Here is a 23,726-nt window from a genome sequence, read left to right on the forward strand (position 1 = left end):
GAAGATTTCTTTGTTTTTTATGGATGTAGAAACTCTTTATATGACCTTAATTAGACCAACTAGAGAATCCAACTCTCGCTTTGAGTGTCTTGGTTACAATATGCGACCAATGGAGAAATACGGGCACCTTGGAAATCTGAATTAACTGAGCAATAATGATGGAATCGGGAATAAAATGTTGAATCATAAAAAACACCCAAACGACTATTCATAACCTCTCTTTGACCCCCCCCAACTCTAAACTCTAAACGAATGTACACCCTTGAAAAACGTGTGAGTGTTTAATTGAAGACTCGGATTAATCCGTATTATCAGCTGCCCGACCTTCCCTCCACTGGGAAGAACGAACGACTTCACCTTGATTCCTAGACTCTTATCAGATCACAGGGAAAACAAATGAGCCCTTTGTCACGTCACGTCGCCTCCTGAAGCGCGCTGATAGCGAGTCCTTGAACGTGATCGCAGGGAATTACACTGACGGAGAAACACAGTCATTTACATTCAATCGAGTCTGATAAAGTGGGCGCATAACGAAGCCTCGAGGGTTTCTGGAAAGATTCAATTGTTTGATATCATTGATATCGACTCCTGTTTACGTTCCAGATGTCTATAAAAGTGAGGTCTTAATTTAAAAGCATAGTGAAATCCACACAGCGAGGGTCCCCTGAACTGCACACACTCTTACCTTGCCTTCTGCTGCCCCCTGCAGGCAAACCGGGGTACTTCATCTACATGCAGCAGGGGGGCGCGGACGCACCGAGCGCACCCGAGGCCGAGGGGGACGAGGAGAAGGTGGCCAGCCTGGCCAGCCTGCCCATCACGGAGCAGGACGCCGTCCTCTGCATGTCCTTCTGGTACCACATGTTCGGCGAGCATGCGGGGGCGCTCCACATCAAGCAGAGGATGGAGGCCGAGGCGGGGCAGATCCTGTGGATGGTCAGCGGGCACCAGGGCAGCCGCTGGAGGGAGGGACGGGTCCGGCTGCCGCGCTCCGGCGCCTCATACCAGGTGACAAAGGGGCTCCTCAAAGGGGGTCGTTTGTGGCTTTTTGCTTGAGGCTTTTGTTTATTTCCGTTTTAATATCTCAATGCACCATCTGATGAGATTTAGTGTGCGTTAAATGACACTAAAGTCAGGAAAACTGTAATAAAAAGCTAAAAAGAGTCGGAACCGCTACACAGGAAATCCCTGCTTCCGGCACAATGCATGCTGGGAGAGCAGGATACATTTGTATAGCAAATTAAATTGTCCGTGTGTCCGTGTGCAGGTGGTCGTGGAAGGCGTCGCAGACAGCCGCAGTACGGGTCACATAGCCGTGGACAACATCCAGATCATAGATGGACTCTCCCCTGAGGACTGCAAGGGTGTGTGTTGTGTTGCGTTGTGTTGTGTTGTAATGGTGTACTATTACTATTGACTTTGCTTCTCTTTGTTGTGTTTGACTTCCTGGTTTTTGATTTAATCGAATGACGTTTCTTCCTCCAGATCCAGAAGCTCCTACGTCTCCCCCAAACGAGATCTTCATCCTGCGTGAGTTAAACTCCGGTCTGCTACTAACGGCTCAATGCGCTCATTCGTGTTGCATATACTGTACGCATCTGTCTTTTAAGGGGTCACATGACATCTCATGCCAAATGTCGCACATTAACGGGGCGTCCCTGTCTCTCCCGCAGCGATGGACTCCCTCCCCCAGGACTCCGGCGAGCTGGGCGGCCCGGGCAACATGCTGAAGACCCTGGACCCCATCCTCATCACCATCATCGCCATGTCCGCGCTGGGCGTCTTCCTGGGCGCCATCTGCGGCGTGGTCCTGTACTGCGCCTGCTCGCAGGGCAGCATGACGGACAGGAACTTGTCCGCGCTGGAGAACTATAACTTTGAGCTGGTGGACGGCGTGAAGCTAAAGAAGGACAAGATGAACGGACAGAATAACTACTCGGAGGCGTGAGGGTCGTTGGGGTCGGGGAGCCAATGTCATTTTTTCTTTTCTCAGGAGCAGCAGTGGAGGGGACTGACCTGCAGGGGGCACTGTGTATAAAGAACCTGTACAGCGGAGGGAAAAACTGAACAAAAAAAGAAGAAATCTAAGGATTCTATTTGTTTTTCGGCGTGCTTCGTAGAGTTCATGTAATCACATGCTGGTGTTGAGACCAATTCAGATGAAAGTTTGTGTACTTTTAATGGAAAGATCGTCTTTTTTTTTTTTTTGAGTATGTGGAATTTGCAGTTGGGATTTTTCGTTTGGTGCGTGAAAGTGTGTTTGTACGTGTGTCGCTTTCATTTACATCCGCGTCCAAGGTGCGCATGGGTCACTCAGTCAGGCAGCGGCCGTTGTACGTGTGCATCAAACTCGGGTTCATGTGTGTGTGTGTGTGTGTGTGTGTGTGTGACCCGCTGACCCGTGTCTAGTTCCGACAGTGCCTTTTTATTTTATTCTTTTTCTGTTGCCTTGGTTTTCTGCTGGTTGTTCTCTCACCGTCCGGGGTTCCTCCTCACGCAGGAGCCCCGAAGGCCTCATGTTCACGGCACATGACACATCCGACATATTGTACATAGCTTTTAATATATTTGAGCGCCCTTTTCTACATAGAAAGAAAGACATAAGTGCCGCAGTATCCTTTCTCTGTTGGAATCAAACTCTCTCTAAAGTGTGCAGAAAGCATTCCTTTCAACACGATGAGACCCGCACCCGTTCTTTGCGTTTCTTCTCGACCTGGCTGCGATTTTGTGGGCTTTGAGATTATGGAGAGACGCCTCGCCGGAGGAGCTGTTTCTGTACAGGGTAAAAACGGAGCACCTCAGAACCACCACGGCGACGACACACAAGGGGACTGTTGGACATTTTACCTGAAGTGTGTCAGGAGAGACGAAAGACGCTGAAAGACTGAGAATCAAAGTTTGCAACGACAATGCTGTGCTTTTTTTTTGTTTGTTGTTGTTGACTATCAGAGGAGGGAATCTGTTGAAGGATCTAAATATTTTTAGCTCACCGCAAACCTGATGACTCCGTCCCATCATCGCCGCGCACCTCCATCTATCCGTTTAGCATTATGTTGTGGAGGAATTTGGAAAGTTTGTGTCTAAATACTTTTAAATATTAAATATTTTTACTGAACCCACTTATGTGGCCCAAACCTATCAAAGTACACCGTAGCGCTTTGGCTTTACCACACTTAAAATACGTTTTTTTTTTCTCGATCCGTTATTCAGAGGGCAGTGCGACGTCATTTTGTAGGAGACAGGGTTTAAGTAACACACACAGTTAAGTCAAAGAAATGTATAACAAAGAATCAGAGCAAAGAGCCTCCAAAATCAACCTTATTTGACTCAGCAGTGAAAGTAGATGTGAGGGTTCCTGCTGCAGCTTATTTTGCGTTTCAATCTCTTAGTCAACACAAGGCCTCATTACCTGTAAACCACAGCAGGGATGTCGACGTTTCAGGTGAATCAGATCCAACTGATTGGTTCATTTTAGAGGCACCTGAATGCTTCAGTGGACAAACTGGGTTAAATCTGAAAAGGACGATTCGTCCTCAAGTGAGAGGGTCTTTTGTAGCTGAACGTGTGGTGACACTCGTCGCGTGTTCACAGCCGGCAGGACGCAGTCTGGAAATCCAGAAACGTCCCCCGGTGAAGAAGAAGAAGAAGAAGAAGAAGAAGACAACTGAGCTGTTTGTCATTGCACAGAGGACGGGGGCCTCGTCCCCCTCCGACCGGTGGCAAACTCGGCGCTTCGCTCGCAGAGATCAAGAAGCCGCCACGCGGGCGGGACACTGTGACATTAACCGTCTTCTGGTTCCGTCCGCTCGCTGTTCCACGTGTGCCGGAAACGTGGAGCGACGGATGTTCACAAAGACTCTTTGTTGCAGAGGAGGTCCGCTCGAATTCAAGCGCGGCCGTCCGGTCGCAGCTGCACGTTTCCCCAGCAGACGAAGGCGCCGTGACCGTGAGCCGGTTCAAATGGGTTTCAATATGTTTACAGCACCCGGGGCACCGCGTGGTCGTTTCAGTGCGGCAGGATGTGTGTCGATGACGCTTCTTCCCCTCCCGAAAACCAGAAAGGATGCTGCGGCACTACGCGTGAAAACAAATGATGCACTGATATATTTAAAAAGAAAAAAATGAATCTTGTTGTTTATGATGTTGATTTATGAAAAGAGGGAAAGACAGAAAGGGAGGGGACGGTGTTATCGTTGATTCTTTTTAACTGTTATAACTCTGTAGAAGTACAATTTACGGAGATGTTTTTCAATCTCGAAAAAGCTTATATGCGTCTCTTTGAAACGTAACAATTTTATTCACTTGGTATAATATCACCTTGTTTTGTACCGTCACTGATGTACGTGTTATCGTTTTATTCTTTGTTTTCTTTGTATGACGAGAAGAATTGTTTTTTTTCTAACTGCTTCTGTAATTTCTTTGCTGTCTCAGATCCAGAAAAAAAAACGAAAAGAAAGGAAATATGGAAGTAAAAAAAAAAAAAAAGAAATAGGAAAAAGCAGTGAGGCCTTAAGTGACTAAAAGTATTGTTTGTACTCCGACTTCTGGTCAGCACCCAGACTCATCCGTCTCTGTTGTCTCGGACTCTGATCATTGACTATTACATTCCAAAGAATTGGATCAAATAAATGTTTTAAGTAAAAGCCGCTGTGCTGTTTCTGTCCTCGCGCTCAGAGGCCCCGTTTCACGACCTCTGCTGGTTTCTGGGAATGGAGGTGGTTTGATTTGCCTCGTGAGGAAATAGTCCCGCTGTTCTTTGGATTTCCCTGATTAACGGGCGTGTTTGTTAAATAAATACATTAAGCTGTTCAATTCAACGAAACTGATTTGCACTTAATGGACGGATTACTAAACTCCCCTGGTTTTAACCCAGAAGACTCCAAATAACCACAAGGAAGCACTTCAGGTAGACCCAAAAAAATACAAAGACATTAGATGTCGAGCCATAAGATGTCCACCAAGAGACTCAAGACGAAGATCAAAGTGTGCGTCCTGCTTCCAAATGTTTCTCCTGGTCGTCCCGTTAACTTCCTCCAGAACGGTGACCTTCGTTCTGACAACGGTTCCCTAATTGCACGTCTTTTAAAACCTTTTTTTTTTTTCTTTAACTCTTTTTCACTACATTTCACCTTTTTTTCTTTTAGCTCCTCTACCTTTTCCCAATGCATTGTGGGTCTACAGAGCAGATCAGCAACGCTCTGATCTCATGAGAACTTCGGTGCAGGTGAGGTATGTGGTGCTCTAATTGGTGCCGAAGCGCCAACACACGTTTATTTTCGTCACAACAATTGGTCATATGTTATAATAAATAATAAGCTCTTTAAATGGTTGTTACCCGTCTTGTGCGTGACAATTCATAACAAGCAGGCGGCAAACTTTCTTCCCTCTTCAGAAACTCTTAAGGGGGGAAAAGGGAAAAGGCAAAGCAGGAGCGTGAGCCTCGGCCTCACTAAAGCGTTTGGGACTCGTTCTGGAAGTAGAGCAGCGTGCATAAACTCTCCCTGAGCTTATTATCACAAGTATGTGGCGGGTATGATTCTGGAGGAAATGGAGACGGAGACTTGGTGTGTCATCAGTCCAGCTGGCAGCGTCAGCTGTTTCGTATTCATCACACATTTCACTGTGATCACAGAGGCTAAAATGGGGGCGCTGGTCATCGGCTCACTGATCTCATTATTCATTTTTCCCATTTGGCTTTTCCTTCTGGTTTTCCACCAAAATGCTTGCAGGTGACATTTAATCACAGCGTTTTCCTTGCTTATCCACATCTTGTGTTAAATTTCCGCTTGCTTCAAGTTGGTATGTTCAGTTGTACGTATCACACTGCAAGCCTGCATTGCATGAATGAAGGAACTTCTACTTAAGTGAAATATTCAAACACCGGGATGCAAGATGCCACCGAATTACTAACTAATCATTTTAATTCATTCATCATCCAACTCATCATTTTTACTCTCTTTGCTGCTTCTTCAGAAAGGTTTGGCTGCACAGAATGAAGCTTTACTGACAGACTCACTTGTGGGTTAGTGGGAGTGGAGGTTTGAGGCGAACCTGTCTGCTCCAGTCCTCCGGGACTGAACTTTGTCACACAGGTGAGTGACAATAGCAACTTGGCCAAAAAACAGAAAATACATTTTACGGCTCTTTGGTGGGTTTTGTGAGGCACATTTGGTGTAATAAAAAACAAAAGCTAAACGCGGTAAGCATCTGTACTCACCTGCTGCACTAAAAGTACCTTTTTGATGGGCGTGATTTATCTTTAACTTGGTAACTGCAAAATTGTGACTCAAAGTCAAACATTTGATGATCCAATAGAATATGACTTAAAGCCCTGGTGTTGATTACATTATCTAACCGTATATAAAGCAGTTGACATAAGCAAAGGTTTTGACACCAACAGCAATAAAATGCAACACACCGCAGTAATATCAATACAGATAATAATAAATAATAATATAACACTTAACTACTCGGCGTGCAGCCTGATTTTAACACTTTAAGTAGGACTGCTGATACATACTTTTCATTATATTAATAAACTTGTTCTTGAGTGTGCGCGGGCGTGTTACTTGGAACCCGTTCACCGCATCGGAGGTGAGGAAGGGTTCACCGCGGCCAGGTGCGCTTGTTCCTTCACCCGCTGCGTGCCGCTGCTATTCCTGTGTAGGCGGGGTCTAAACTGGCAAGAAGACGCTCGTTGGCCCGGGGCGCAAAAAAAAAAAAAAAAAAAAGGAGGAGGAAAAAAAATAATCGACCCCGCAGCAGCCGCACCGGGCGGTAACGTGTTCGGGCGAGCCAGTTGACTGTTAACGTCCTCCAGTCGTTAATATACGGTGGTGGTCGGTAAAGCACCGTCAGCCGTTACCGCGCGCTGAGTGGAAACGTGACGCGCAGCAGTCGGCGGAGCGGCACGCGCTGCCGGATAAAACAAAGCGGACCCTTATAACAGTTTCCAGCTAACGTTCGGTCCTCGTCTCGGCAGCTGTTTTTTTTTCTTCCTTTTCTTTAAAAGAAAACCGTTTTTCGGCCCGATGTTACTATAAATCAACGGACATCGCGGTTTAGCATCAACACACGGTGAGTGTTCTTTATATCCAACTCCTATTCTTTTTATCTTCCACGTTGGGCGACTGCAAGCGAGGAAAGCGGAGAAGCGAGGAATGTTTTCTTCGGTCTTCGGGGCGAACTTTGGGTGTGGGAGACGGTACGTGTGTTAGCTTCCTAGCTAGCGGTCGAAACGCTCCATAGAATGCGCGTGGTTTCCCCTCTTCAGAGCGGCATTTCTACAACGTGGCTTTAAGCGTTTTCTTCTTCTTCCAGGCGGAACCCCCCCCCCCCAGCCCGTCCCTTAACACACCCGAATGTGGGTTCTGAACAGAGAGTAGGCCGCGAACCAAAGTAACGTTCCGAACCACCCGAAACCAGTGGGATACTCACGGTAGCTGTTTAACCCAAAGTCAGAACCGCCACAGAGGACGTGACGGTTCTCACCGCGTTTCAAACTGACTAAAAACGAGCTTCTGTTCTCTTGGGTTTTCTTCGCCAAAAAGTTTGTCTTTGTGACACTTTGTGCTGTTTCCCCCCCCTAAAAGGACACATTCACACGCAGTTTTTGGGGTCAATGTTTCACAATCGAACATCAAGCTCTTTAAGTTTCTCCATTTATGAGGGGGGGTTGTTTTATTGCTGAGAACTTCAATCGTCCCTGAAGTGGAGACTGTATTTCACAACTGAATGCTGCTAAAGTACATTTGGCCTACACGGTTGTTCTCTGCTCATGATGCCTTTTTTAGGGCACAGTATTCACAAAGAACAAGAGAAAAACACAACCCCCCCCCACTCCTTTTTTTTTTCCTACGACAAAGGCCGCACACATTGAAGACCGACCTGCAAAAGGAGATCTAAAAACAAACCACAGATGACCAGAATTGGTCTTGATTGGTAAACCAGGAACTTGGGGCATCTTGTTGGGTCTCGCTCACAGCTCTGATTCAGGACCGTCGACCGTGCAGAATGTCGGCCTGACAAGACCGGTCTCGCCTGCCTCGTTCACTTCCTGTAAAGGAATTGTATCCCGAGGGAGTGTTTTTTTTCTTTGCTCACTTGTTACTCAGGAAGAGGCTTAATGTGTTGAACTAGTCATCTGTGTCCACCGAGGCCTGAATGAAACGCCGGCCCGTCTTTGCTTACAGAAGAAATCCTAATGACACGGCAACGTGCGTTTGATGGCGAGGGGCGTTCGTGCTCGTGGCCCGTGATAATACACACCAGGCCTGGTAATTGTGGAGCGGAGACGAGCCTGCAGACCGGAGCAGGCTCCCCGCAGACCGCTGACTCACTTCCCCTAGTTACCTTGTTGTGGTGTTTTAAACAGAGGGAGCAGCGAAGGGCGAGGAGCGTCTGGGGGAGTTTGGAGGGTCGCTCACTCGACTCCCTCGCGCCCCCCCCCCTCCTGTGACTTGTCAGATATGAGTCACGGATGACGTGGCCTCCCGGTGACGGTCACAAGAATCATCCAGGATGGGGATGTTTGTAATGTTCACACAAGCAGCTGTCCCTACATGGCCCCGTCCTCCTGTGGTCCTCAGAGCAGAGAACAAAGTGGACGGGATGATGTGGTGAAACACCTGAGACGATATTTCTTTGTCTCTCTTGAAAGTACAGAATATTGAACAAAAACATCAGTTCTTGGGAATTGAGACACAAGTAACTGTCAGAAAACTGAATATTTTATGTAATTTATCAAATCTATAGAGATGTCAATACCACTCTATAACCCTTGACCATCCCAAACAGGGATTTATTTAAGACTAATCCAGCCTGAGGAAGTGTGTAAAAGAGACATTTTTATTGATTTAAAAATGTCCTCGTACTCGCTCTACACGGAACTGACTCGGCTCAGGTTGGAAAAAAAGTGGGAAAAGATTCCCCATCTTTCAGTGACGTAGTTTATTTCCCCTTCGACATAGTATGGAGGCAGTTAGGATGGAATGTGTTACCTCATCTCTCTGAGGACCGATCGGGGTGTCCTCCACGTGATGGACAAACTGCAGACACGTCTCCCAAATGCGTATGACATGAACAGGATCCAGTCATCTGGATGTCAGATGGTGAAAGTCCGTTTCTGATATCTTGGCTGAAGAAGCAGACTTCACAAAGCAACACTAATCTAGTTTGACAGCACGTTAAAGTGGAGCGTCGCGGCAGATGGGAACTCGATGGAGGGGCTCTTCCTGCTCGCCACTTCCGTCCAACGTGCCGTGTTTGCAGTCACAAGCGAGCAGTTCTTCCTGATCCTCTAGCAGGCGGGTGTGGGAGAAAGGGGGGGGCTTTCATTAAGGAAATGGATGCACAGTCTGAGTGTTTTTGGGGGCCTAATGGACTGAAAGTGCACTGTGGCTTTCTGCAGCAGGTGGGGGCCGGCTGGCCGACCGACCGGGTGACAAACAAAGCTGAGTGGGGGGGGGGGGGCACCTAAACTCAGTTTGCGGACCATCAGATGACCTACCAAGCGCGAACAACGGCGACCTGTGTTGAACGCCGCTGATCCCTGTGCACAGAAATGACAGGAGCTCTTCAGCAGCATTCATTATTTAATCACGCCAAGTTGCATTATGGAAAGTACGAAAATACTGTGTTTAGATCTCTAGAACTCAATATGTGAGGCAGCCTTACAATGTGAGAGGGAGATCTGCATAACATTGTTTGGATCGGGTCTGGTGACCAAGTGGATGACCAGTGTGCAAAGTTGATGGAGGAAACATCAGTTAAAAACACAACCCCCCCCCCCCCCCCCCCCCCCCCCCTCGGCCAGACTATTCGGAGTACTTCAACAACAACACGTGTACGGTTGGTCTGAAGTTAACGATACACCGTGTGGTTAACCGTGCATGGAACGAGGAACCACAGAGACACCAGATAGGGCTGCGGTAGCTTCTGCAACAACTTCCACTTCCTTTTGTCAGAGGCCTGTTTGTGTCCTGCTCGCTCATGTATTAATTTCATCCATTTTAGCTCCTTTTCTCGTTAACATTGTTGCTGCACTATCGTGCGTAGTTGTTGCTCTCTGGGATGGAGCGCATTGTGAAACTTTTTTTTTTTTTTTTTACCGACAACACAACATAAAATCACACACTACTTTAACTGAAGACACAACAACAACGTTTGTTTGGACACCCCCATTTTTCTCTGCCAGTGTTCAGACAGGAGGAAGTTTCATCACCAACAGAACATATTCAGCAGGAAACCATCTGTAAACATTTGTCTGAGCTCTATTTGGGGGGGGGCGGGGCTTTACATTTCACATTAGAAAAATAAATCTAATTCATGTTTTGCATGATGTCATGACGTTTTTCAAACGTTTGCGATGACCGAATGAAACATGGTAAATTGGACCATATGGAGGAGCAATATAAGAGCCAGCGTGGTCATCACCAGCCAAGGACCCCCCCCCCTCCCCCACACCCAATTATGTGTCTGTGTGAACACAAACTCTTGCCATAAATAGGTGATTGAGCTTTTAGTGCGGCGCATCAGCAGTGGCCTTGTAGACCGGATGTAACTTGGCCCAGACTGCGTTGTGCCCGTCCCTGCTTGATAACCGCCGATAAGGCACCGCACCTCCGTCAATGAACATAGGAAGAGGTAAACAAAGAGGTCGTGGTGACACACGTCTACACCGTCTGATCGAGAACACCACCCGTGTTGAACCCTGTGATCTGTGAGAATCTGCACACACATGTTTGGATCAGGCAAAATACCACGAAGTAGATGTCAAGTTGACAGAGACCCCACGAGGTGTCATTATATGTTAATACAACTACACTTATGAGCAGGGGATGGCTTTCTAGAAGTGTCTCTACACGAGGGAGGGCAATGGCAGGCGAGCCTGGATGGATGCTCGGGGTCCCTGAGGCCCGCTTTCAGACTGCAGATTGAATCAAAACGCCTCTGACCCGTCTGCTGATGGCAGCCAGCGGACCACAGCAAAGGGTTGAGTTTCAGGCAGCTCCTCTCAGCAGCTGGTGGGAGAAGTTTCTTGATAAAACACATGTCCCGGGGCCCCCGGCCCCCCCACTGCTTGTGTTAAAAGCTGGCCTGTTGGATTATAGAAAGCAGTTGCATATTTAATGTAGGGTTCGCTGTAGAAAAGTGGGAAGAAGTAAGAACTAAAGGACAACACTGAATTCTCCACTGCTTTTGTAATTGTCACTGTACATACAACCAGTATTTTAATCTCTGAAACCAGACAACACACGCGCTCCATCGTACAAAGCCAGATATGAAGAGCCGGACCTCGCCGCAGTGGTTATTTGTCATGTACCGCTCAGTGGTGAGGGACTTATCAGTAATTTTCCGGTTTCCCTGAAGCTGCAGAAGCCTGTTTGCAAGGAGCACTTTCTAAACTTGATTACTCGGCTCAACCTTTTAAAGCTTGGTCGGTTTTAGCCTGAGCTAGTCGTCATTTTTGTGTGTTGTTGTTCTTTGGCTGCTGTTTCAGACGACGTTACCACCCTTCATTCAGCTCTGATTAACAAACTATCGTCAAATCACCAAACCTTATTAAGTAGGTATGTGGAATCTGGACAAATGGGTACATGATCTTGTTTCTAAAGCTGGTTGATGATCAAAACTGCTCATTACAATTTCCAAAAGCCTCTCTTCAGCATACTAATATTTTCCAAACATAGGTCACAACCTGGAGATATTCCGGTAATTGTTATAAATGAACCACAAAAGCGCCATATCCTCATATTTGCATAGCTGGAACTAGTCTTTTTAGATTCTATATAATCGTTGCCCTTCTTAATGTAGACTATAGAAAGCGCTAACCTGTTTGATTTGTTACGGGCCACACGTCCATATTTGCACTGCCTCACTTAGCTGCTATTCACAGAAGGGGAATTGTAAACACACAATAGTGATGCTAACGTTCAACACTAAGCATGTGTCGTCTCTGTCTTCTCCAGCCTGACCATACAAAGTCATGATTCAACGCGGTGTGATCCCCTTACTCTAAATATTAGGCTCTCAGGTCTGTCACCACAACTACTCATACACCGGTTTGTGCTTCCCGGTAGGAAGAGAAATGGCTGAGGAAAAGGTTTGGTTTTGTCTCTTGACTCAACTGATAGGTGAGGGAGGTAAAGTATAGCCGCTTCAACCATGTGTCTCAGAAATTGGATTGGAAATACTAAAACAAAATCAGGGACAACTTGTAGATGGTGTTGTCATCCTCTGCTGTGGAGGTAGAATCATTCTTGCATAGGAGTTGATTGGGTCTCTTTGTGGAGGCAACAGGTGGTTCAAACTAACTGGCTAGAAGAGTTCATCTAGGGATTCACCACTTTCCGCTGGCCCTTCGTCTTCCACGACCCCCCGCTGTGAGGAGCGGTTTTACCTCCAGTGTGTCATGGATTATGAGGAGCAGTTTTTCCACAGTGTGTCATGCATTAGGGCCTCATCAAGGTCTGTCGGCCCGTAGCCGCCATCAGCTCCTATGAGCGGTGACCTCGGCTAACTTTTGATGTTTTGAGGCGACCGTGGCGCGTGGAGTAGAGAGGGTGAACATTGAAGAGGTTTCATTCATATGTAATCCTGGATTTATGTCAAAGAAAGCCTGTTTTCAAAAAACCCCACCGAGTTCCTTAGGGAGGAATGCCAGCGCTTGATGCCATTGTGGCTCAGAGACACTGGAGACCCTGAATGCCTCTCAAAATCTGTCAGCGCTGTGTAATTTGCAGCCCTGCGTGGTAAACAAAGCTGCTATTCAGGAATGTTGGGGAGGAGCCCTAATGGTGAAGAAAGACTTTGCAGTTGCAGGCTTTGCGTTTTAGTAAGCATCTCGCTGGGTATGCTGCATGTTAAATCTTTTAGTCCGTCTTGCCACAAGGGTATTTTTTATCATGTGTGTCTGGTTGTCAGCGCGCTAATGTTTAAAACCCTGAAACAACATTTCTAGGAAATCAAACTCCGCTTGTTTAATTCGGAAAAACAGAGCGGATAGTTTTACCCAAGAAAACTTCAGAATAATCCACATAATCTCCTTTAATTCACAAAATCAAAAACGGAACAGATTTAGCTTCTTGTCTGATCATTACAAATACTCTGCTGTTCTTTAACCTCCCCCTCGCAGCAGCATGATAACAATCACTAAAGCGCTTCCAGTAAACCAGCGTCTGAGTTGGTCATCGGGCTGCATTTCACAGGATGTGGTTGTTGTTGCAGATGCCTGCACCCTGTGACCTACTGCTTTACATCTGCATCGCTCACACAAATCCACTCCTATCTGCTAACACCGCCGTTCGGCATAGACCCATCCCGTCAGGGAGGCCTTGTTTTGGGGCACAGCCGTTGACTTTTTAGCTTTTGTCTACACACCGAATGTTGGTGTGAGTCTCTGAGCCTGAAGATCAGGCAGCGTCGAGAAGGTGTGTCTCTGGAGTTGTTGGAGGGGAATGGCAGAGACTCAGGAAGAGTCATGAACCAGCCCGACCATATATGGCAACACACACTCAACAGAACACGCCCTTTTTCTGTGTTTTTTTCCCCCCACCAAGTTGAGACCTTAACATACGTTTTTAACTAAAAATGTTGAGCCGCCACTAAAGCTATTTTCATGCTGCTGTCACACAAATATTCTTGAGCCTGTGGACTTGTGGCTGGTTGGTGAAAGCTCCGCTCCGTGTGAACCACAGTTATTGTGTGGCAGCTTTAGAAGTCGGCCGTCTGAAAGCTCCTTCTGCTGCTCTCTTTCAGTCATTACAAGTCTGTTGAACTCGTTATGAATCGAACACCTCATTCGCTCCCTTTTATGCCGAGTGTTGTCTCCACAAGCGTCTCTCTGTCTTTCTCTTGTTAAGTCTTATCTGAAATGTGCCGTTGAGATAAGAAACTCCCCTTTCCCAGTGTGAAGGTTTCCAAAGTCACAAAGCAAATATGCAGCGTGGTTCCTCCCTATTTGGAAGAGGCCAAATGAAAGCCGCTCATTCAAAGGAGGCATTTCACCTCCACGCCGGGTTACAGTCGCCAACGTCTGTTTGTCCTCATTAAAATTCCAACTATTGTTTTTAGGAGTCACATGTCCACGAGAACCTTGCCGAGATAGCAGTGCGGTCAGATGTTGACGTCTTTCAATGACTTATGAAGATAGAGCCGCGTCACGTTAAACCACTTCAAAAAACATGTTCCTGTTCCACTTTTTATTTGACACCAGTAACAAAGCAGGCCGACTAAAATCTGTTTTCTTTCAAGCCGTCCTGTTAAAACTGCAACACCTGGAGTTATTGTATTTTTCTCGTTACAGATGGATCTGCGGTTACTTTTGATCGCATCGTTGTCAGCGGTCCTCGGCGGCAGCTGGGCACAGCAAGGTAAGAGCTAGAGAATGCTGTAAAGCTCCATTTACCTCAACTTAGCTACCTCTTAGCCATGTTTATTATCAAACGTCATGTGTTTGTTGACTAGGATGATTTCACTTTCTTAAGCACAGTGCGATACTCTCATCCACTGCACATCTTGTATTTCATCGTTTTATTACTGCGGGTCCTGATAGAGGAACTGTTCTTTTTTTATGAGGTGAAGTCATTACTTGGTGAGCTGCCTAGAGCTTCTCTCAGCGTGACTCGGTTTTCTAGACCGGGAAGCTGTTTCGAGTTAGTGAACTAATGGAAATTGAGGAGGGGTTCTGTCATTTTGGCTCACAGGAATTTGTGGTGTCTCTTTCAGAGGGGAGCATTTGCATCAAGGCCAACGCGCAGTCGTGCGGGGAATGCATCCAGGTCGCAGAGACGTGCGGCTGGTGTGCGGATGAAGTGAGTCAAATCGGTGAAACCAAAGTGTTGTTGTGAATGCAAATGAATAGTTATTGAAGAGTCTGACAACGTGGGCGTGGCCAGTCAGTGCTGTGGATTGTGAATGAACTCAACAAAAAGACGGCCTACGAGCACAGCAGGGAGTCGTCATCTTGAGTAGAAAATAATAATGCACTCCAGGGTTTCGCCTACCGTTATAACAGCCCCCCTCTGAAAAAAGTGTGCAATAAATTAAAAAACTTTTTTTTTTTTATTAATTTCCCCCCCACGCAGGTCAGTTCCAAATATGTCCCGAGTATGTCTGTGTGGCGCTCGCAGCAGCAGGGCAGAGTGACACCCCCCCTCCTGCTCGTCCGAACAGTTTGCCCGACTACTACCCTATTTGCCCTAAGTTGCGAAGCCAGGGGAAACTCTGCACTCTAATTAATTTCAACATTTCTAAATGGGCTGACGTCATAGTTAAAGCTGTCAAACAAACACAATCCAAAATGCAATCACATTAGAATGTTTTTAAGGTGGCAGGGTTCAAAAAGTAAGGACACATTTTATGTATTTATTCAAGCCGATACATCTATAGATATACTTGCACATAAGCTGTACTTTCCTCAGGTGCAAACAAATTCAGCGTATCACTCAAGACTTAAGAAATCAACAATACTTTAGCTGTGTAGTCTCAATCTCCTTTAAGAAAAGTCATTTTGTTCAATTTTTAATATGTAGACTACATAAAGTACTGCGATCGATCATTGCACAGTTGAACACAAGTTGGGAGAAGTAAAAAGTTCAGTAAGAGTTCAGTTAGTCGCACAATCACTCTGAGGTTAGTTTGATAAAAGACAGCTTGGGACACAGGTGGCGTTCTCGATAAGACCGCGTCGTCATGTGTCACTACGACCTCTTCTGAGGGAACGGACCAGGTTAATATGAAATCACGGTGTGGTGACTCCGATGTGCAGGACAAACCGACAACAAGTATCCGAAGTATAGCAACGTTTTTTGCAGCCTCTTCAGTTTTGTGAGGTTAACGTAGAACTTTTGTGGGTTTGTAAATTTATAATATATATTTGATTGCAAAATGCAGAGTGGAAAAACCAGACTTGTGTGTGTCAGAATTGGGTCAAAGCACTATTCTATTTCTATTTCCTGAGTTTGTCTCATGGTCTTCTCCGCAATGCTTTGTGGGATATCATGTGCATCCAATCTGTGTTCTCAGCCAGGCTCCTCACTCATCTGTTTCTTTGTCTGCCGCTGCTGGAGAACAATGGCCCACAAACGGAGAAAAGCAGATCGGTCCCAAAGGCCTCGTTGGTGGAGAGCATTTCTTCCCCAAATAATAACACAAAAGAACAAATTGTTACCACTTGTTTCTTCATGCCACTTTTACAAGGACACATTTCTGTAAATTATCTCAAGAAAATAACATCTTTTAATGTTATGTCAGCATAATGTGGGACATTGAGGCACCAACGAACGATATCTGGGAAATCAGTCACGCACGTGGCAGCAATTTTTATTTAATACTCACGTAAGCACCATGCGCCATTTCACAGACGTTCCTCACTGTGGGCGAATCAAAGTCGGCCCGCTGCGACGATCTGGAGTCCCTGAAGAAGAGAGGTTGCTCCTTGACCAAAATTGAGAACCCGCGAGGAGGCATCCGAATAGACCAGAACAAGACCGTCACCAACCGCAAGAAGGACGTGGCCGAGAAGCTGACGCCCGAGCAGATCACCCAGATCCAGCCCCAGAAGCTCTCCCTGACTCTGCGATCTGGTAAATATTCAGCCCTTTAACTGGGTTAGAGTTTTAAAGTCAAAATGTTTGTGAGAAACTCCCTCATGCCCGTTGTTTTAAAATTCCACTAACAAATTCCACTATAAATGATCGATTCTTCCCCATAAGGTGAACCCCAGACCTTTGAGCTAAAGTTCAAGCGCGCTGAGGACTACCCCATCGACCTCTACTACCTCATGGACCTCTCCTTCTCCATGAAAGACGATTTGGAAAACGTCAAGAACCTGGGCACGGACCTGATGAGGGAGATGCAGGGCATTACCTCGGACTTCAGGATCGGTGAGAAGAACTCTGTGATAATCGACCGGGGAGCCGAGCGTTACGCAGCACGACTTAAAATGAATTTCTTAATTTCTTTCAGGCTTCGGCTCCTTCGTGGAGAAGACGGTCATGCCGTACATCAGCACCACTCCAGCCAGGCTCATCAACCCCTGCACGGGGAACCAGAACTGCACCAGCCCCTTCAGCTACAAGAACGTCCTGAAGCTGACGGACAAGGGCGACGAGTTCAATCGCCTGGTCAGTCAGCAGCAGATCTCAGGCAACCTGGACTCCCCAGAGGGAGGCTTCGACGCCATCATGCAGGTGGCGGTCTGCGAGGTAAGAAGGGGCTTCGGGCGTCTCTTCGACTGCCGGTGGGCCTTGTAAACGTGTGAACTATTAACGAGGCGGCTCTCCTGGTGTTCGGCGTTCGCAGAACCAAATCGGCTGGAGGAACGTGACTCGCCTGCTGGTGTTTTCCACCGACGCTGGATTCCACTTCGCCGGAGACGGCAAGCTAGGCGGCATCGTCCTGCCCAATGATGGCAGGTGTCACCTGGAGAACAACATGTACACCATGAGCCACTACTACGTATGTGGCTCATCATTTACTGACGCATGCATGCTGCGGCATTGTCTCGGTTCCTTGTTGATGTTCAGAGTCGTTTCTTCATGTCCACTCAGATTTTAAACGGTATTTTTTTGGTGATAACGTGTTTGTTTCTTCCTGTGTCGATGGATCTTTCGATAGGACTACCCGTCCATCGCCCATCTGGTTCAGAAACTGAGTGATCACAACATCCAGACCATCTTTGCCGTCACCGAGGAGTTCCAGCCTGTTTACAAGGTAAACTACATGGCTTTTATCATTTTCCTCATTGTAATTCAAAAGCAAGAGGCATGTTCCACACGTGTTCACTTTCTTACCTTCTGGCGCTTGCGTCTCCTTCAGGAGTTGAAAAATCTCATTCCTAAATCGGCCGTCGGCACGCTCTCCTCCAACTCGAGCAACGTCATCAAACTCATCATTGATGCCTACAACGTGAGTCTGACTGCTCGGTTTGCACATCTGACTCAAAGATATTGAATGTTGTCTTGTGGGAAAAATGTTCCAAAGATTTCTGTGCGAATAAATCAAAGCTAAATATTATTATTTATTTATAATAAATTTATATTATTAAACTGAATGCATCACTAGAGCCTCTAGTGACTGTTGGATCCGTCTCGTTTGTGGACAGTCTTTGTCATCTGAGGTGATTCTGGAAAACAGCCGGCTGCCGGAGGGAGTCTCAATCACCTACAAGTCCATCTGTAAGAACGGCGTGGAGGGAACTGGGGAGAACGGCAGGAAGTGCTCCAACATTTCCATCGGAGACGAGGTACATGTTGTTTGAAAGAGATGAAATTGGGGGGCGGGAGAAAGGAACCCTCGTAATCATTTACCCTACACTTCCTCTTGCTTTCCAGGTGTTGTTCCACATTTCCATTGAATCCCAGAAGTGTCCGTCGCACGGCAAGCCCGAGGTCATTAAGATCAAGCCACTGGGCTTCACCGAGGAGGTGGAGGTCGTCCTCACGTTCATCTGCGACTGTCCGTGCGCCAAAAACGGAGTGACCAACAGTGACCAGTGCTCCGAGGGCAACGGGACCTTTGAGTGCGGCGCCTGCAAGTACGTCTTTAAAATAGAGCCCCCACAGCTGCATATCCTTTACCAGAGGGGGGGGGGGGGATCTATGTCTCAGAAAGCTGCCTGTAAAGCTGAAATGAGGGAGAAAGGTGTTCTGACAAGTGCTCTCTGCTGGAAGGCCTCATTTCCCAAACATCCATCATGTTTTTGTTTTTTTTATTGCTGAATTGAGTTTTTCTGCTAACCTGCGTTTTCCTGCTCCAGGTGCAACGACGGCCGCATCGGGCGCCTTTGCGAGTGCAGCAAGGACGAGGTGCGGACGGAAGACCTGGACGCCAACTGCCGAAAAGACAACGGCACGGACATCTGCAGCAACAACGGCGACTGCGTGTGCGGCACGTGCGAATGCAAGAAGCGGGAGAACCCCGCGGAGATCTACTCCGGGAAGTACTGCGAGTGCGACAACTTCAACTGCGACCGCTCCAACAACAAGCTCTGCGGAGGTGAGCATCGTAGGACCGGATACGCTTGAAAGGTTGAGCTTTGCGCTGTTTGCTGAGCACTGTGGTCCCCCGGCTTCCACAGGACACGGGCGCTGCGACTGCAGGAAGTGCATCTGCGATGCCAACTACACCGGCAGCGCCTGCGACTGCTCCCTGGAGACCGCCACCTGCCTCGCCAAGAACGGACAGATCTGCAACGGACGCGGTACCTGTGAGTGCGGCGCCTGCAAATGCACCAACCCCAAATTCCAGGGTCCGACCTGCGAGATCTGCCCCACCTGCCCCGGCGTCTGCCCGGAGCACAAGTGAGTCCGAAGCTGGCGTGGCCAGCGAGAGACGCACAACTCTCAGAGCCATGAATCCAACCCCCCGCCGGAGTTTTCTAAATCTGTTTTTATTGATTCTTTGGTCCTATAAGAAGTCTCTGATGATTTTCCTCGAAGGCTCTTTGTGTTCTACATGAACAATCTCTTGATACTTGTGCAGTGAATGACCCCCCCCAACTCGTCTTCGCAGGGACTGCGTGCAGTGCCGGGCGTTCGAGGCCGGCGAGAAGAAGGACACATGCGAGCGCGACTGCAGCTACTTCCAGCTGATGAAGGTGAAGGACCGCGACAAGCTGCCGCAGCCCGCCGACCAGAGCTACCCCCTGAGCCACTGCAAGGAGCGGGACGCCAACGACTGCTGGTTCTACTACACCTACGCCATCAGGAACGACACCAAGGAGGTGTACGTGGTGGAGACGCTGGGTATGTTCCCACCGCCTCGCTGTGCAGGAATTCCTCTAAAGGAGTTTCTTTGAAGTCCTGGATTTTACTTTAACGATTCCAGTCCGACTCATTGTTTGGTTCCTCTTGGTTAGTTTTTGTCTGGTGGAGCCGATGAGGCCTCGTAGCCTCCGCGCGGTTATTCTACTGGCACTGCGACAATAAACTGTGTAACACTTGGCTTCTCTTGGTTCAGAGTGCCCGGCGGGTCCCGACATCATCCCCATCGTGGCCGGTGTGGTGGCCGGCATCGTGCTGATCGGCCTCGCCCTGCTGCTCATCTGGAAGCTGCTCATGATCATCCACGACCGCCGAGAGTTCGCCAAGTTTGAGAAGGAGAAGATGAACGCCAAGTGGGACACGGTGAGCAAACTCTCGACGCTCTTTTAACACGTTCTAGGTAACGGCCATGTTATTTCAGCCGTTACGTTATTGATGTTCGCGATAAAATGAGAACGTTCACCTCGGGCAACATTGGACTTTGAATCACGCTGCAGTTCTTTAATGTAATCTCAAAGCAGCAGACACAATGGGAATTGGACACCACATGACAGGTTTCTCCTGATGGATGCCAATAGATTTTCTAGCTCTGTAGCTGCACACAGAAAAGTTCCCCAACGGTTCGTAGGCAGCAGAGTGGTTGAAACCAGACGCAGTGAGTGAGATTCAGAGAGGATCTCCGGCCTCCTCCACCTCGACTCCTGCGGCTCTGTTTAGTCTGCACCAGTCGAGGGAGCGGCCTTCCTCTCCGCTGGCGGTGCTGCCTCTCTCCGTCCACGCGGCACAACTGCACGACCATAAAAGGCTTTGAAGCACAGGAGGAGGAGCGGCGTGGATAGAGCGCTCTACAGCAGCAGTGTTTCTAATGTTCTCTTCTTCATCAAACACGCAGCATCTAGATCGTGTGAGCTGCTAGCGGCGCGCTCAAGCTTTTCATTTTTAATTTGTGTTGTGTGGATCTAAAGGTTTACTTTGTGCCCAGATCCAAGACAATACAAGACATCCTTATGAAATGTGACATGCCGCTTTTTGCAGGAAAGCGGAAACTGCCGTCTGATACGACACAGAAGCAACAATGTCATTTTTAGGGTGTAAAGAGGTGGGAAAGGGAGCAAAATGAGCACGTTAGTTCCAGTTAGAGATTCATTTCTGGCCTTTTCTGCTCTTTTTCTGAACATTTTCCTTTTTACTGTCCTTGTTCACTCTGGTTACCTGTTTCTCCTCATTACTTTCTTTCTCCATGTTAGCAAAGGAACCCCATTTACAAGAGTCCCATTAACCAGTTCCAGAATCCCAGCTATGGGAATAAAGGAGCTTCTCTTTAGGTCAAAGTTCGTATCGCCGTAACTGCATGTTGTAGAGTTAGCATGCAGAACCACACTGGGGCAGATGTCGGTCACCGAGGAGGGTGTGAGGTGAATGTGAGGAATCTGAAGTGTGAGAATGGGGACGCACGGTTAACAGAATGGTGATGGTTTTGTTTTTAAACACATTTAACTCCTTCATACATCTGGTGCTCACAAACATCACGCTGTAACAAGAGATGCTACAGCTTTGACCAAACGTGATGTGCACACGGTACGTTTATAAGAAGTGTCCGTGGTCACCGTGATGCGGCGCGTTTGTCAGTAATGTGCTGTTTTTCAGTCTAGTTTGCCGCGTAAGCCGTCGCAATCTTGTTTCGCGAAGGCGGAGAAAAGTACGGCCAGATGTTTTCAGGCAACTAATATATTACCATTTATTTCTGTGAACTAAAGGTGCACTTTGAGTCAGTTGTGAGGCTCCATGCCAGTGACCTGTCAATCTCAAAAGTAGCCCCGCCCCTTAAAGCAAACCATTTTATCAAATTATTTACTTTAAGTGGCCCGTAATTTACTAAACGTACATTTTGCTTAATTGTAGACTTTGAACTAGACATTAAGTCCATTAGCTCACGTTTGTTTGTTTGTTTGTAAATCAAGGTTGAAGTAGTCATTTTCTCACTTTTTTACTTTTTAAACTACACGAGTCGCCCCCTGCTGGTTATTGGAACGCATGCCGGTTTGAAGCACGTCTGCACGCCGGATTATTTGATTATTGTGTTCAGATAGTTGCAGTGAAGGATTATAATACAGTCCCACTCAAACTGCCAAAACCACGGTAACGGCGTCGAACCTTTCTCCGCTCACCACATGTCTTACGACATATTTGACCAGATGGTGATAACGACGATGGAAAAACACGCTTTGTTGCTGCCTTTTGTTGCGTGCCACGTTGCTGTGAAACTTAATCTTAACATGTTTATCTTACTGCTACTGGAATTGTGTAACTGTTCGTTAAACCAACTGGTCAGCTTCACAGAGGTTTCTGACTACTTGGTTTACTCACCGGTGACTTTCTTCTGTTCCGCAGGGGGAGAATCCGATCTACAAAAGCGCCGTAACAACTGTCGTCAATCCAAAGTACGAAGGCAAATGATGGAGCTGTGCCTTCCTTGTGACAACACTGTATGGAAAAGAATATGGGCTGAGGAGGAGGAGGAGGTGGAGGTGGAGGTTGGGGGGCGCGGTTTTTAATGCTCTCACTGTTTTGTTTGTTTTTTTCATTTCATTTGTTGTAGTCACAAAACGATAGCAATGCATTTTGCCACTATTTCAGTTTGTTTTACTAACTTTTTAAAGATTTATCTATGCATCATCTGAATTTTGTACAGTCTGTATAAATGTGGGGTTTGTAATATGTTTTTTTTTTTTTTGCCTCTACGGAACTTGAGAGAATGTGTAGTTGTGGGAGAGAACTACTATTCGTAGTTTTCCCGCCACGGAACCGGCAAAGTTAACGGAGAGCCGAGCTGTGCCTTGCTTTTAAAATTGAGAACCATCAAGCCATCGGTGTTCTTTTTTTAAAGTTTAATTGGAGGTTGCCAACTGGCAACAAATGACGGGTTACTTTCCAAATAATTATAAGTACAGTGTTGAGTCGGCGGCAATCGAACTGTCATATTTCTGATTGTGTCCTCATCATTTTGACCAAGCAAGTGTCCCTCACTCCCTTTGTGTCCCTTTTTTGGATTGAAATGTTCAATTGCAGCGTGTGGTAGCAATGAAAGTATGATTTGGTTTCTGTGTAAAGCCATATATGTATTCACAGAACGAGATTGAAGGCGTCCGAGCGGCGTAACTCCATCTGAACAATCAGTTGAATCTTTTGTTGGAGTTTTTTTCTTTTTCTTTTTTGTTTTCCCCGGGCTGCCTTTGTCGATTAAAGGACGTCGGTGTACGGTGGTATTACTGTGTGGCTCCAGGTTTTACTTCATTCAAGCCAACTCAGGTCCTTAATTCTTCACAGCAATGCCAAATACACGCAAACCTGCCTTATTTGCTAGCTTTTTGTTTGCTTTCATTAAGATGCCTTGTATTGTTTGTAGGGTATGACTTGTTCTGTGTCCGTAATTTCACTCAACTCTTTAGTGGTGCCTCGATCAAAGTGTTGTTGTTTTTTTGTGGTTTTTTAAAGATGGATAAATGACATGTCATTTAGTTGTAAAGTTGAGGGGGGTGGGAATGATTTTAAAATAAAAGGTAAGTTTTATGTGCCTTTTTCAAAAAAAAATTCACATTTGCAATTCTGTATTTCTGAAATTATTTATTGAATAAACATTGAAAACAATCCACCCCTATATTTTCTCATATTGTTGTGCTCTTTTGTGGATTTGTTGTAGCCGTTTTTAACTTGACACAAACTTTACTCTTCTTCCCAAGTGGCTTGTTCTTAACGTGCATGAACTTGATGAGGAAGTCACATCGATGCAAATAAGTCCACCAGATTGGAAGAAATAAAAGTGTGTGTGCACAGTAAAATAATGTGACTTGATTGTCATCAATGTACTTCCACAAAAATAGACATAGAAGTTAAATAAGAACAAGACCACATGTAAGGGAACAGAGATGACTGCATTTGTTGTCTGCATTTATCTGTGAT

At 46.7% G+C, this 23,726-nt stretch overlaps 2 protein-coding genes across 3 annotated transcripts in view; both read left to right on the forward strand.

Moving 5' to 3' along the window:
• LOC120816082 (neuropilin-1a) overlaps positions 1-4,643 on the forward strand; it is a 49,040-nt gene extending 44,397 nt beyond the window's left edge. For both annotated transcript variants that reach the window (XM_040171397.2, XM_040171398.2), the window contains exons 15-18: positions 710-1,008; positions 1,268-1,364; positions 1,486-1,530; positions 1,674-4,643. In XM_040171397.2, coding sequence (XP_040027331.2) covers positions 710-1,008; positions 1,268-1,364; positions 1,486-1,530; positions 1,674-1,948 — 716 coding nt within the window. In that variant the 3' untranslated portion in view covers positions 1,949-4,643. The remainder of the gene's footprint in view (positions 1-709; positions 1,009-1,267; positions 1,365-1,485; positions 1,531-1,673) is intronic.
• A 2,037-nt stretch (positions 4,644-6,680) lies between these two features.
• LOC120816084 (integrin beta-1) lies at positions 6,681-23,424 on the forward strand. The gene is made up of 16 exons (XM_040171403.2): positions 6,681-7,077; positions 14,306-14,372; positions 14,728-14,813; positions 16,364-16,586; positions 16,716-16,886; positions 16,969-17,207; positions 17,305-17,460; positions 17,620-17,715; positions 17,821-17,910; positions 18,107-18,247; positions 18,336-18,538; positions 18,761-18,999; positions 19,082-19,304; positions 19,516-19,748; positions 19,963-20,129; positions 22,158-23,424. Exons 2-16 carry the CDS (start codon positions 14,306-14,308, stop codon positions 22,221-22,223), a joined length of 2,400 nt encoding a protein of 799 aa, XP_040027337.1. The 5' UTR covers positions 6,681-7,077; the 3' UTR covers positions 22,224-23,424.
• The last annotated feature ends 302 nt before the right edge of the window (positions 23,425-23,726 follow it).

The sequence above is a fragment of the Gasterosteus aculeatus genome, chromosome 3 (genome assembly GCF_964276395.1).
Source record: "Gasterosteus aculeatus chromosome 3, fGasAcu3.hap1.1, whole genome shotgun sequence".
NCBI lineage: Eukaryota > Metazoa > Chordata > Actinopteri > Perciformes > Gasterosteidae > Gasterosteus > Gasterosteus aculeatus.

What these genes read in the sequence shown, in the direction of transcription:
- LOC120816084 (XM_040171403.2), top strand. Translation starts at nt 14,306, where the DNA reads ATGGATCTGCGGTTACTTTTGATCGCATCGTTGTCAGCGGTCCTCGGC. An exon ending in TACCTCGGACTTCAGGATCG is followed by an intron (nt 16,887 to 16,968) that starts GTGAGAAGAACT and finishes AATTTCTTTCAG; the next exon opens with GCTTCGGCTCCTTCGTGGAG. An exon ending in CAACAACAAGCTCTGCGGAG is followed by an intron (nt 19,000 to 19,081) that starts GTGAGCATCGTA and finishes CGGCTTCCACAG; the next exon opens with GACACGGGCGCTGCGACTGC.